This window comes from Papilio xuthus, unplaced genomic scaffold, assembly GCF_000836235.2.
Source record: "Papilio xuthus unplaced genomic scaffold, Pxut_1.1 DF828952.1, whole genome shotgun sequence".
Taxonomy (NCBI): domain Eukaryota; kingdom Metazoa; phylum Arthropoda; class Insecta; order Lepidoptera; family Papilionidae; genus Papilio; species Papilio xuthus.
In genome coordinates, this window is record NW_013529697.1 from 7706980 (window position 1) to 7721600 (window position 14621).

A 14621-nucleotide genomic window follows, 5' to 3' on the forward strand; every position below is an offset into this window, starting at 1 on the left:
CGACAGCTAGTATACAGTATATAAATTTACATGTATATAAATTAATTTTATTCGTATAACTAACGTTCAATAATTTTATACTTTCAGGATGCGAAAATTGATATGGAAATTCAATCGAAGCAAATTGAAGAGCAGAAGGAACAGATCGCTAAGCTGGATCACTGGCTCCATACAATAAATACAGAACTCAATGTATCAACAAAACAAAGCGAAGTACTCACAGAAGAAGATATTATAAGATATATAGAAATTTATGAACGTTACATCAGACAATACGAAGAATATGAAATTATTTTAAAATCCATAACTGTGATAAGTGTTGATGAATCTAGTCAATCTATGCAAATGAAATTAAATGCATTGAAGAAAACATTAGAGGAATCGCGAGTTCTAGTCATTGCTGAAATAGAGAGATTGAGACAAATATTGATTAATATCAAATATACAGCTGATGTTGAAGAAGACGTTACACAAACTGATCGAACAATTGATTCCACTTCAATGCCGGAGGAAATTGTTTCTCAAAAGATTATTGAGACTGTCCAAGAAGTACCAAGCGAATCTACTAAGACTGTTCCTGAAGATGCACAATTTAAATCTACAGATAAGGATAAAACAGTAGAGGAAATAAAATCTCCCAAAATTATTGAATCTAAAAATTCAACAACTATAGAAACTCAAACTGGAAAGAGTCTTATTTCCGATCCGATTCCGTCTCTGCACGATAAATCTGTTATCTGTCAACCAGAAATTATAGAAACTCAGGATGTTTCCATAACTTGTGCGCCGCCATTAGAGGTGGAAGTACAGACAAGTGAACAAAAATCAGTAGACGGAGTATTGCTCGAGAACATTCAAGTCAAACAAACTACATCAGAAGGCCATGAAACTATTATAATCTCAAGTCGACCTGTAGTCAGAGAAAGAGCTATTGATGAATCCTCACTTTTAGTCGATGCTGACTACGAGGGTGATAATCAAACTAAAAACTCTGAATTGAACATAACACATAGTGTACCTCAATCCTTTGAAACCGTAATGGTGGAACCCGATGAAACAACCACAGAAGTGGTAGTTGATGCTGATGGTACAAAGAGAATAATCGTTAGAAGGGTTAGAAAAACATTAGTCACAAGACAACAAGTATTACACACACAGGAACGTTCTTCACACGTTCTAACAGACTCCGATGCTCATCGAGATCACACGTTCCAACAAATAACATTGAAAGAAGATCAAGGTTCTACTTCTCATACTTTTGATGATGGTGGAATCCAAAACATTCAATATCAAACATATGACGGTCAAGTCATCACAGGACTTCCGGGAAGAGAAATGACGATCCAAGAATTTACATCTAAACCAGAAATGATCATCTCTATGGGCCAAGATATGAACCCAGACCAAATCCTTCAAATAGCAGAAGGCAGGATTCAACCTGAAATTCAGACATCTTCATCTAGTGTTACAGCTGTTGTTGAACAAGTCACAAAGAGAATTATCAGAACAAGACGTCGTATTATTCGCCGCGTCGTCATTATCGACGGTAAAGAGCACGTCTCTGAAGAAATTATCGAGGAACCTGACGACGTTGAAGTTTCAGAAGAACAAATACCAAGAGTATCTATAAACATCAATGATACAAATGTACCTGTCGACAAGAGTGATGCTGATGATGATGATAAACGACCACCTGATGATCGTAATACGAAAAAAGACGATAAAAAAGACAGTGATATCCCAGACGACAAAAGGAAACAAGTAGATCGTAGGGATGATCCTACAAAACCGAAGGCTCACGACATACAAGAGGCGAAAGATGAAACAGTCGCTGAACCTGATAGCAGTATCCAGGAACACGAATCAAGATCTAGTCAATTATTGTTATCGGGTAATGAAGTTACGCAATTAGAGACGTCATCATCGCATTTTGCAACACTTACTCAAAAAGTAACGAGAACAATAACAAGAACAAAGAAACGAATAATCAAACACATTCAAATAATCGATGGAAAAGAACATGTGACGGAAGAAGTGGTAGAAGAACCTGATGACGTTGAAATTGTAGAACTTGAGCCCGAAGAAACTCAAGTAAGTCTTGGTGAGGGCACTAAAATGAAAAGAATGAAGATTATTAGGCAAATACAAATTATTGACGGCAAAGAACATGTCACAGAAAAAATAATTGATGAAGATGATGACACGTATAAGCCAGAGATTTCGGCATCCAATGCAGAGCCTTCTTACCCTCAACAATATGTCGTAAGCGAACCAGAACAACTCCAATTTACAACAGCAGATAAAAAAATGACTAATGTTGCTGATTTAACTTCTAGTTTATTAGCCAGTGAAATTAGTCATAGTTCAACACAAAAAGATCAAAGGGAATTAGTTGAAGAAAGAGTGGATGATAAAAAGAAAGATTTACTCAGTACAAAGCAACCTAAGGATACAAATGAATATACTATAAAAAAAGAAGTAGTGGAAGAAGTTGATAAAGATTTGCACAAAGATACTTTACAATATTCAACAACAGACAACATACACACAGGACTTTTAAAACCAGAAGACAGTATTGTAATAGACGAACTTCCCAAACCTATTGAATTAACTTCACCAGACAAAGCAAATGACAAAATCTTAAAAGAACGTACAGAAATTGAAATAATTACTGAAGATGTACCCAAAGACAGTGTTATCCAGGAATATGAATTTGATGTTTCTGTTCCGGAAGAAAATGTTGTCTCATTTGGTGAAAAAATATGGGAAAGTATGACAGGATCATCCTCAACTGTAATGCAGAAAGGTTTGAGTACTGTGCCAAATAGATATGTAACAAAAATAATAAAACGGGTAATAAGACGTGTTCAAGATATTGATGGAAACGAACAAGTCACTGAGGAAATTATTGAAGAACCGGAGGAAATGATAACCGAACCTGAAACAATAACAATTGAAGAAGACGGAGTCAAAACCAGACGCATAAAAATAATAAAGAATGTCCAGATAAATGATGGCAAAGAACAAGTAACTGAACAAATACTAGAAGATGCGGATGATGAATACATTCCGGATTCTACAGTTACGGCTAATATTGATGTTAAAATTGGTGCATACGAAAAAACTCTTTTAGAAACAGAACCTGCTGATACCAAAGGATCAGTAATAGAAAAATTGCAAGATGCAGAACAGAAACCACAAGAACTCTTATCACCACTTGAAATTTCAAAAGGATTCATTGATCGTGAAAAGGAACATACCGTTTCTACGGTAACGTTATCTACAAATCAACTCACAACAAAAGAAGACATCAAAGAAATAACAACTCAACCTGAACCAGATGTAGAAAAACAAACTAAAGTTCCTGAAAGCAAAGAAAATGTATCTCCCACTTCAACTGACTTAGATACTGGAATTACTACCATTGTTCAAGAGGTGAGAAATGTGGATGTCCCTGACACAGCGAAAACAAGAGATTTATGTGTTACAGACGACTTAACATCTAGCAAAATCAATTTCGACTCAGATGTAAGCACAAAAGAACAGGATATTTTAAGTAAAACTGAATCTGTTACACAAGTTATAACTAAGACAAGTGATTCTGAAGTTCATGAAGTAGTTCCACAATTTACCGAAGCTGTAATATCAACTGCTAAACCAGCAACTTTACCTGAACCCATAAAGGCTAACGCTGAAGATATTATCATTCAGGATAACCAGTTTCCAACCTTTGATAAAGTGAAATTAGAGGGAACTCAAAAGAACTCTGTACTTGATGTTACTAAAAGTTTGATTGATAGTGAAACTAGTCATGATATTGCTCTTGAATCGTCTGAGACCATCCGTATAGACAAAGACGTTGAAACTAAACCTGAAGTGGGAGTATTTATTCCAGACGAGACTGTCTCCACCACCGAAGCAAGCATCATCGACGTTCCTCTAGAGAATGTTGAACAAGTTCCTGTAAAGGAAAAAGAATTGACAATAGAGACACGTAAGCCCGAAAACAAACCAATAAACAATGAATTCATTATATCTGATGGACAGAGTGATTTAAAGAATACTTCCATTCTTGATGCAACAAAATCTTTTCTAGGAATGGAATCTGAACATTCATCTATTAATCTAAAGGTTAGTGAAGTGAAAACTGAGCCACAAAGACAAACTTCCATTTCTGCCGATGTAAATACAGACAAAACAACCATAAAACAAGGTGTCACCGTGACTCCTACAGAAATACAATCTGATGACAAATCAATAATACTTCCCAAAGAAGAAATCAGAGATGTCGAAGAAATACTTTCTCCAGTCGAGCAGAAAGAAAGTGAAAAGGTCGATTTACCGGGACAAGATGTTACGCATTCGTTTGTCGAGAAAAATATTTTGATATCTAAAACCGAGGACACCGTTCCAATAATAAAATCAGAAGACTTAATATCTCCAAAAGACGAAATAGAAGTGTTTAGTAAAGAGTTACATGAAAATATTCCTACACAAGTACCTTCAATCAGTGAAGATAGTCCTATCATTTCAGAAAAAGATGACAAAAATATAATAAAAGATAAGAAAGAACACGAAGCCACTACTGGAACAGAAAAAGACATGGAATCCGTGGGTTGTCAGATGCAAGAACAAGATGGTAATATAAAATGTATTAAAATAATTAAACAAAAAGTACTAATTGGTGATCAAGAACACACCATTGAAGAAATCGTTGAAGCACCAACTGATGCCTCTCTACCTAAATCTGGTTTTACTACTCAAATTGATCTATCTATTAGCAAAACTGGAATTCAAGAAAAAGAACTAAGTGAAACATTAAATATTGATTCAAAACCAGTAGTGTCTCCGACAGGCACATTAGGTGTTGGGAATACCATTGATTTTATTATGAGTGAAGCTGCTCATACTTCTCAACTACTACATTCTCTAAAAGATTTATCAGATAAACCACAAACGATTGAAAAACTTAAAAAAGACGTCGATCGTTCAACAAAATCGGTTGTAAGTGCACCTGAACAAATCCAAATTGTCGATCAGCTACCAAAATCGGTTGAAAGTGCAACTAAAGAATTCAAAATAGTCGATCTTTCATCAAAATCAGTTGAAAGTGAACCCGAACAAATACAAATTGTCGATCATTCATCAAAACTTATCGATAGTGTACCTGAACAAATCCGAACTGAAGTGTCTCGAAAGTGTGAATCGAAAGATACAACTGATTCAATTGAAAAATACTCTGATGAATCAAATGAGGTTAAAGTACCAGAGCCAGACACCATTGGAGTTTCAACAGTAAAATCTGGATTGGAAAAAGTTGAAACACAAATATTAAGTCATATGACAGTTGATGCTGGTATCACGCAGACAACGGTTGATGTTACTCCAATACATACAGAATCTCCAATGACTGAAGTTGACATAGCTGTTCAGCCTGCGAGTTCAGAAATATCATACATAACGCAATTCCAACCTCAACAAACAACACGTGACGAACCGCAGCAAACAACGCTTGACGAACCTTCAGAAATTACCATAATCAAGACACCAGCTGCCGATTCAAGAGCTGAAATTACAAAATTCATAGATTTAGAACGACATGATACACATATACGCGACTTGATGCTAACTGGACCGGAAGATAAAGCGATACAAGCCAATGTGCCAAAAGATGATATACATCTGAGTACTGCGCAAACAGTTGATGTTTTTATGTCTATTGAAAAGTCTGATAGTATTAACAAAACCTTACCTAGTTTACAATTAGATCTCAAAGTTGAAAATTCAGACCAGGAGATTCCGTCAATAGTCAAGAAAGATGTAGATGTAATTCTTCCAGCAGATGTGAAGATCACTAGAGAACCAACTATACAACAATTTGTAGAGACAGAACCTGTTCCAGAAACTTTAGCGCATCCAAAGACAAGAGAAACACCGGAGGAGAAAGATAAAGTTAAGAAGAAACCTAAAAAGAATAAGAAACAAAAACGTACATCAGAATGCAGTGAATCTATTGAAATACATACAGAAACAGACCGGACTATTAATGATACAGAAAGTTCATCTCTGGGGCATTATGTCGAGCTCCCCGTCTCACCTCATCTTGATTCTCCAAAGCCCACTGAGAGTGTCATACAAACAAGCATTTCACATCAAGAAGATTTCAAGACTTCTCCTATTTCGATAGTATCGGTTACAGAAGATAAAGGATATGAGCCTGAAGATATATCTTTGTGCCCAACACCTTCGCCAGATAAAAGGAAACGAGGCAAAAGACGTAAACCCCAGGTAATCAGTGAACTGACAACATACCCTAAACAACAAACTACAGAAGAAGCTTCATTAATATCTTCCTCGGTCGATACCGATGAGGATCTAAGACAAGTAAAAGATATGGAAAGTCAAGAAAAGGGTGGAAAAGACTCGGTGGAAGGTCCGAACCCAGAGGAACCAAAGCGTTCGGAGAAACCTGAATTAAGTGAAATAATAAGTTCTGAGACTATTTCTAATTCGCCGAAGGAAGAATCGTGCCATACTATTAGCGATGTATCAGATGTTAGCACCGTTAAGATTGTAGAAGAATGCGTAACTGGCAGTCCTGAAATGGTACACGATAAGATTTCAACAACTGTTACTTATCCAGTACCAGTCGTCGAAGAAATTCTTACTCAAGAATATTCTGTGCAAACATCGCCTGAAACTTTACCCGATCTCGAAGTGCCGGACACTGAAAAAATAGTTGTCTTGCCTCCAGTTGAAACAGCAGATACTAATCTACAAACTTCGCCTACACCAGTTGACGAAGTCTTTGTGCAGACTTTACCTAAAGAAGATAAAGAAGTTCATACTCAAACAATTTCTATAGATACACTAAATGTACAAGATTCTGAGATTCAGACAAGTAGAATCAACACTCCCGAGGTTATAACGCAGTCGGAGGCTATGACTCAAGTGATTCCACATGACGTTAGCTATTTAGAAGAAAAAAATTTACAAACATCACCTATAACAGAATTACAAGAGGATGTTGACGTCTCAGAAGTATCACCAATTGACGTTGAATCTATTGAAATTCAGACTTCCCCTTGGCCTCAAATACAAAAAGATGAAAAAGGTACTGAAACTACTATCGAAACTGTAGACACAAACGTTCAAACTTTACATCATGAGATTGTTGACCAAGAAACATCCACGAGCCCTGAAAAAATGGCAGATTTAATAGAGAGCAGTGTCCAAACTCCAAGTGTTATAACAATTAGTAAGTTTACTCAATCTGAAGAAGCATCGCCTATCGAGCAAGAACATCCAGACGTTAGAACGGATGAAGAATTCACAACTCTCCCTCTTGATAACAAGGAACAAAAGACTGTAACAGTAGATTATTCGCAACAAACTTCTCCAACACTTATGGAAACCCTTGGTCATCAGTCTCCAATCCCGATTGAAAATATCGTTAAAGTTGACAACGGTCAACAAACTTCACCTCGAGTAGCAGAAGTAACGTACATTTCTGATAAAGTAGATACAATTTCATCAGATAAAACACAACAAACAACGCCAAGAGATTACCCCGAAGATGTAATTCCTGACTTGAAAAAAGATGTAAGCACTACTGATCGTGTCCAACAAACATCTCCTCGTATGTATTCTGATGATTCAATTTCAACTTCTACTGACGAACCTTATGAAATCCATCTCCGAGCGCAAATCTCGATTCCGCAAGCTACAGATGATTTTATCAATAATGAACGTCAAATTCAAGAAGCACCTCAATCAATATCTGGGGATAGGTCGAAGCCGAAAAAGAGAAGACACAAAAAGAAAAATGAAACATCCTTGCATTCACCTGGAAGTCTCTCTGATCCCATTAACGCAGAACTTTCAATTTCGGTAACACCAACTAGTGAAGATTTATCTAGTAGAGAAACAACTTCGATTGATGAAGGAATATCTCAAATTACGAGTCCAGTTGAACATCCAGGTCAACAGTTTGTTGCTCAACCAAAACTCACTTATTCGGATGTTGTGCAAAGATCAAAATCTAAATCGCCTTCACCAAGCAAAACGATTCTTCCGCTTATAAAATCGGAGAAAGCTCGCTTAATTAATTCTCTCGAAAAAAGGACACAATCTATGGTTGAACCACAGAAAACTATTTCAGAAGATTCGTTGGCCGTAGCCTTAATCGAACCTTCAATGGAAAAATCTTATGATCTTATTATTAACAAAGAGTTAAATGATTTAAAAACAGCGGTTGAACTAAGAGATAATACGAAGACGGAAAAAAGCGTACTTATTGTTATCGAAACTATTTCAATTTGGTTGGAGGAAATTCAATACAAAATACAGATAGAATCTGTTACTCAAACTAAAGTTAGCGACAAAAGTGAACGCCTCAAAGAGCTTCAGAACCATGTCAACAATCTTAAAGAAATTTTATACGTTACTGAAGTAAACGAGGAAATTATTACACTAATAGAGACGTTGACGCTTCAAGTTGAAGCAGTCAAAAACTTAAGTAGTAATAGTTCGGTAAAAGTAAAGGAAGTAGAAAACGAGTGGGGTAAATTTTTGGAAGACACCGAAATGTTAAGTCTATCCATTGAACGGGTAAAGATGCGACTGGACGATATGATAATTTTAGAACTATCCGTTCAACAGAAACTTGAAGAACTGGATAATGTCGAATTAGAAAACATCGAAAATACAGACACGGTTAGAAAGTTGTTCCGAAGATTCCGCAGTATTGTTGAAGTTAATCCTAAACGGGAATGTCCTTTAAAATTGTACACTTGCGACGAAGACACCAAACAGATCGAAAACTCTATTAATACCGAGAGAGATCGACTTATGCAGTTGATGTCGTTGGCGGAAGAATATGAACAAACATTACAAGACTTCGGTCACATAACGGATGTAGCGGAGGCTCTACTGGACGGAAAGATAATTGTATCAAACTTGGAACATCTCCACGAAGAAATTCAAAAGCACAGGAAATTCTTCGTTAATTTAAGTCACTGCCGAGCAATACTCGAGTCCTTAGAAGATAATTTGGACAGTGAAACCAGAGCTAAATTCTCGTCACTACATAACTCCCTTCATGACAGAGCGACCAAAATAATAGATAGAGCCGCCGGGCGCGCACAACAGATGACCCTAGCCGCCTCTCGTTGGAGCGTGTTGGACCACGGTATGAAAGACGAGCAACAGTGGTTACGCGTTGCTCATCAAAGAATCCCGGACCTCACCAACGTTACGTCTATGGATCACGAGCAGTATATCAACCTATACCAGTCCATCAGCCTCGATGTCTCTCACCATTATGCTAAAATGTTACGGCTACTTTCCATAACTGAGAGCTTACAAAATCTCATCGTTTGCTCCGGATTGGAGACCGAATGTTCGACAGCGCTCAACACCTTATTAACACTACAAGACGGTATCGACTCGAGATTAACTAGGCTGAGGGCCTTTAAAGAAAATTGGATGGCATACGAACATCTCATAAACAGAGTCGAAAGTTGGATGTCACTCGCCAACAGAGAATTAGAAAACATAACTCCTGATAACATTACAACGACTGCAAACTTAAGACGATTCTGGGAATTGAAAGCTCAACATGAAGTACATCTCAACCTGAAAAATGAATCCGGCGTTCAGTTCGAGAAGGCCCTAGAAATATTGCCGATATCTGACGAGATGGTGCAACGACAATTCTTCATGAAAATAGAAGATAAATGGCGGGAACTATCCACCAGCATCGGCGACCTGCACGCGACCGCCATACAAAATATATCGGATCGCGACGTGTCATCGGGCGAGAAAATCCACATTCTCGAGGAAGAATTAAGAGAACTGCGGGCATCGCTGGACGGTCTGAAGGGCGTCATCAAGAGCGAGGACGAACTCAATTTATACATAGAGAGGCTGCAGGTGATGACGGGCCGCATCGACAGGATCCAGAACGAGCTGGGCCGGCTGAGTTTGCTACCCAGCGCGGAGTCTGACCGGGTTGGCGTGCTGCTGGGCCAGTCGGGCACATTGGACGATCAGATAGCGGAGGAACTGGAGAGGAGCATGATACTGAAGGAGAAGATAGTCCAAGTGCAGGCAGGCATCTTGCGGTGCCAGAAGAACCAGCAGCGCGCGCGGCTCACGCTCGAGGAGTGCCAGGCGGCGGAGCGGCTCGGCAGCGATGTTGTCGAACGCGCCTCGGAGACCTGCCGTCGGCTGCTCGACGACCTGGTGGCCCAGTGGCGCGACATCCTCGCCCTGAGGCAGACGCTGCATACCCTGCCCATAAGTCTGCGTGTGACCGTGTCGCCGACGGGCGTCGAGAGAGATATATCAGCATTACAAGTAAGTTCCTTCTTTGTTGTAAAATATCTTCTGGTCGCGTCGCCTTTGTCTAATATAATCCGTTGCCCGCAGGAGACGCACGCGGAGCTGGAGGCGGCGTGCAACGAGCTGTGCCTGCGGCTGCGGGCGCGTGCGGCGCTATGGCGGCGTTTCGAGCGGCAGCTGGAGCTGGTGCAAGGCGCCGTGCGCGAGGCCGACTACATGGCCGAGCTGCTCACCGTGCAGGGCCAGGTCGACTACGACCGGCTGCTTAAGGCTACCGAGAAACTTGAGGTAAGATCATACCTATAGGTGCAATAAACTTGGTGATTTTTATTTTAGTTGTACCATATGCTATATGTAACTTGTCACTTGTCAGACGCTGAGCGAGTCGCTGTCGCGGCGCAGCGGGGAGCTGGTGGGCGAGCTGCGCGAGGCGGCGGCACCGCTGGAGGCCGGAGCGGAGCCCGCGGTGGCGGCGCAGCTGCGACGCGACATGGACGACGCGGCCGCCGCTTACGAGCATACGTGCGCTAACCTCGCGCAGATGTGCGACAAGTAAGTATACATCCATACATATGTACATACATACATACAAGTTGTAGCATATTATTTTAAATAATGTATATAATTTTCGCGTAGATATCAGAAAGCAGTGGAGCTGTGGCGGAGGTACCGGGACGCGGCGAGCGCGGTGCGCGCCTTCGCGGAGTCCCAGGAGGGCCGGCTGCACGCGCTGCGCCCGACAGACGCGCCCAAAGCCGCACAGGTAGGACACACTTTTGACCTTCGACTCGAAAACTTTATTACATCAACGCCATCTATCAATGTAGCTGAAACATTAAAGTTCTGTTAGCAATCTTGAGTACAAAATTATAAAATGCACTTCGGCGTGAATAATAAGCACATAAAAATAAAACAATGCGTCATACGACGAGCAAATACGGGGCGAGTCAAGAGGTGCGCCGGTCAACGTCCTTGGTATGCATTTCCCGGGAACTAAGTGATACGTTAGTGTCAAACTGAAAACAAAACATAACCGCACCCGTCACTTAGAGGAGTAGACAGTAATTAATATTAGTTTTGTATGGTTTTACATTTAAATTCCTGTTTGATACAGAAACATTGCATATTTTTTTTGTCAGACGCCATCTATTGAGTTGTTTTCAAAATAACTGTTAATTGATTTGAATTGTTTAACAAAAATCTAATTTAGTATGTCAAATAAAGTTATAATTATCATCAAATTGCGGTTATCGCGATTGTAAATATAAATATGAACAAGATAATCTAACATTGCCCTTGATTTTTTATCTGTGGCCTGAGAATATAGATAAAGGACGGGAAACCAAAATATCTCTTCAATGAACAACATACCAAATTAAAAATAATTAAAATTCTGTTCTTTTAAATAACATAAATCAGATAAAATAAAATTTAGAAGGCACTAGAAAGTTTCTCAATAAGAAAATAGACAGTCTTGCGTCTTAAATACAAATTTTATTTATTCAATTTTACACATTGAATAAACTAAAGGATTGTGTTAAATTCGTTTGCTACGTAAATTTTAATTTAAAGACCGAGTTAACTAAAAGTTTTATGCTTCTAGTGTAAATTACATAAATTACAAATCTTTCACAGTCACACCGTGGGTTTCTGAGACCAAAAATCTCCGTTTAAAACATATTAGTATCTCAATTTGGTCAAAGATAATGACAGGGACGATGATATGTTTTATACATAGATTTCGGCTTCAGAAACCAACGGTTAGTCATTTTGCAAAGTTTTTTGTCACGAAAGTCTAAATTTTTATTACAGCGCCATCTACATTATACAAAATGTACTAATAATTGGATAATTTTTCTCCCTATTTTTAAACATTGTTTGAATATCAAATCTATCCATAGTTTACCTTAATACCGGTAAATGTTGCCAGTATCGTAATACGAGGCACATTAGCTTGTGTTTACTTAAAACATACTGTACGACGCGATGAGTCAAGGCCCACCGCCTTATACGAAATCCGTCGAGAACAAACTCTATGATGTCATCCACCAGTTTGTCGCCATATGTTGAAAATATTAAATTAAATTAAATTTATTATAAGTAAATAAATTCATATTTATAACGGGACATATGAATAGTTATATTTTTAATAGCGCTCTGGGCAAGATTTCTGATTTTTTAGCATTGTTTTCACGGGATGGGGTTAACAGAGTTCTGTGAGGATAACAAGACTGTGTATTTCGCAGACATGTCGTCTCTTTCTGTACACCGTCCTGGGCGGTCGCCAAAACTCGCCCTAACCTAACGCCGGCCCTGGATAGACAAGCCTTTTTTTATAGTCAGGAAATGCATTTACGCACGCCTACGCCGGGCGGTGCAATGGCGTAGGGAGTGTGGGACTCGCCGGCCACAGAAGGTGACCAGAATACCCACTAAAACCTGACTGCCCTCTGACGCATTATGGCGGGCGCCACAGGAACGCTTTAGCTTACTTCCGTGGGCCCGCCTGAGGATAGACAAGCCTTTTTTTTTCAGAGGGGAATGCTTTATGCATACTCCGCGCCCCGGGGGGGACGCGGTAGTTATGTGGGATTCTCCTCCATAGCGGAGGCATACCCACTAAACCCCTCTGTTCCTCCAACGCATCGGGACGGGACCACGGGCACGCTTTCGCTCTCGTCCGCGGCCCGAGGTTAGACAAGCCTACCCTAATGTATACGGTCTCCCTGTGTTTATCAATTTTTGAATTAATTCCAAAAGTACGTTAAATAACCAATTAATATGGGTTTTTATGTATTTATTCACACTTCCTTTTGTATTATTTTTTGCATTATCACTTTTATTCATTTTTATTTCGTACTTGAGTAAAACTAAACTATAAAAAGTACATTATTTACTGCATGTACATATTTACAAACTTAAATATAACATCGGCTGCAAAAGAGATAGCTTTATAGAAATTTTAAGTATGTCTTTCTTCATTAAAATACGTCTTTATTTGCCCCATGTCTATAATTATGAATATTCTCAAAGCAACAACTAGAGTTGTTTTATTTAGCATGTAGTAAATAAGATCCTCTTAAGACGCGATATCGTTTTCTGTGAATCAGGCTAATACTGAACGAGAACGTGTGAATCGACCGCAACTTTCACAGCGTATACATTTCTGGTAGCGTTTTTATATAGTATGAATATTTTATTGATCCTTGGTAACTAAGTTATGTGGACATTTAAGGAATTAACTTGATACAAAAAGTGTTAATTTTCATGTCTACGTTGTTCCATGATGGTTAAAGTTAGGTGAAAAACATGGTGGACATATTTAATCTTGTTGTTGGTGCATGCATACACAATCTAGTTTATATTTTGTAAGATTTTAGACAAAAATATAGTTACGATTCGATTTCCAATAAAAAAATTCGCAGCTGAAAACTAGCGAATAGACCGTAACACGTAAATGACTAAAATTCGACTTAATTAACTGATAACGCGATGATAACGGATCTGTTCGGCCAACCAACGTCAGTTGCTCAGCGCACGTCCGATCCAACGGACGTGCTTTGCTGAGCGAACGTAACAAAATACACGCGAAATAAAACGAACAAACTCGAAGCTATACTCGAATATCAAATAAAACGAAAATATGTCTATAAATTAAAATACGAAACGTCAAAACGCGCGCCAAAATAAACGTCAAACGTGTTAGTGTTTAAATGCGCGCATAAAATCCAAGGCCAAAGGTGATGTGATATCAGTGACAGAATGCAACCTACTTCGAAGGACATAGACATGTGAAGGATTGACTTAAAATTTATTGTTTTTTTTTACTAAAAACCACTTAGTTGAAACACGACAATTTTATTCACAAGTAACATACATTAAGTTGAGATTTAAAACTTGTTTTTTTATGTTAAAAGTAAATTTTAACTGATATCGTCGTTTTAGTCATATTATTATTTAAAGTTGTTTTTTTTAAATCTTTGATTGTCAAATATCATTAATTTTAATGTGTTTTTGTAAACTTTGAACTGATTGTGTATTTCCGTGTTGAGAATGGCCGCGTTGTTGTATGTTCTATGCCTGAGCCCTTGTGCATAATTTCATTAGATCATTAGGCGATAGTTGGTTGCATTCGACCTTGGGGAGCGGCCGTGACTTGGACGATTTTATGTGCCTTAAATTATATTGAAATCCTCATTCGCGTCACTCCCGATTGTCGTGTGTTAGTCGATCGAACCCGTGTGTGTAATTTTAAGTTTTTTTTTTTCTAGTGGATT

General features: G+C 38.7%; 1 protein-coding gene across 7 annotated transcripts in view; it reads left to right on the forward strand.

Annotated features, from left to right (window-relative positions):
- The window catches only part of Msp300 (Muscle-specific protein 300 kDa), a 134789-nt gene that overhangs the window by 104195 nt on the left and 15973 nt on the right, over positions 1 to 14621 (forward strand). For all 7 annotated transcript variants that reach the window (XM_013320259.1, XM_013320286.1, XM_013320244.1 and 4 more), the window contains 4 exons: positions 88 to 10359; positions 10432 to 10632; positions 10718 to 10896; positions 10981 to 11107. In XM_013320259.1, the coding sequence (XP_013175713.1) occupies positions 88 to 10359; positions 10432 to 10632; positions 10718 to 10896; positions 10981 to 11107 (10779 nt within the window). The remainder of the gene's footprint in view (positions 1 to 87; positions 10360 to 10431; positions 10633 to 10717; positions 10897 to 10980; positions 11108 to 14621) is intronic.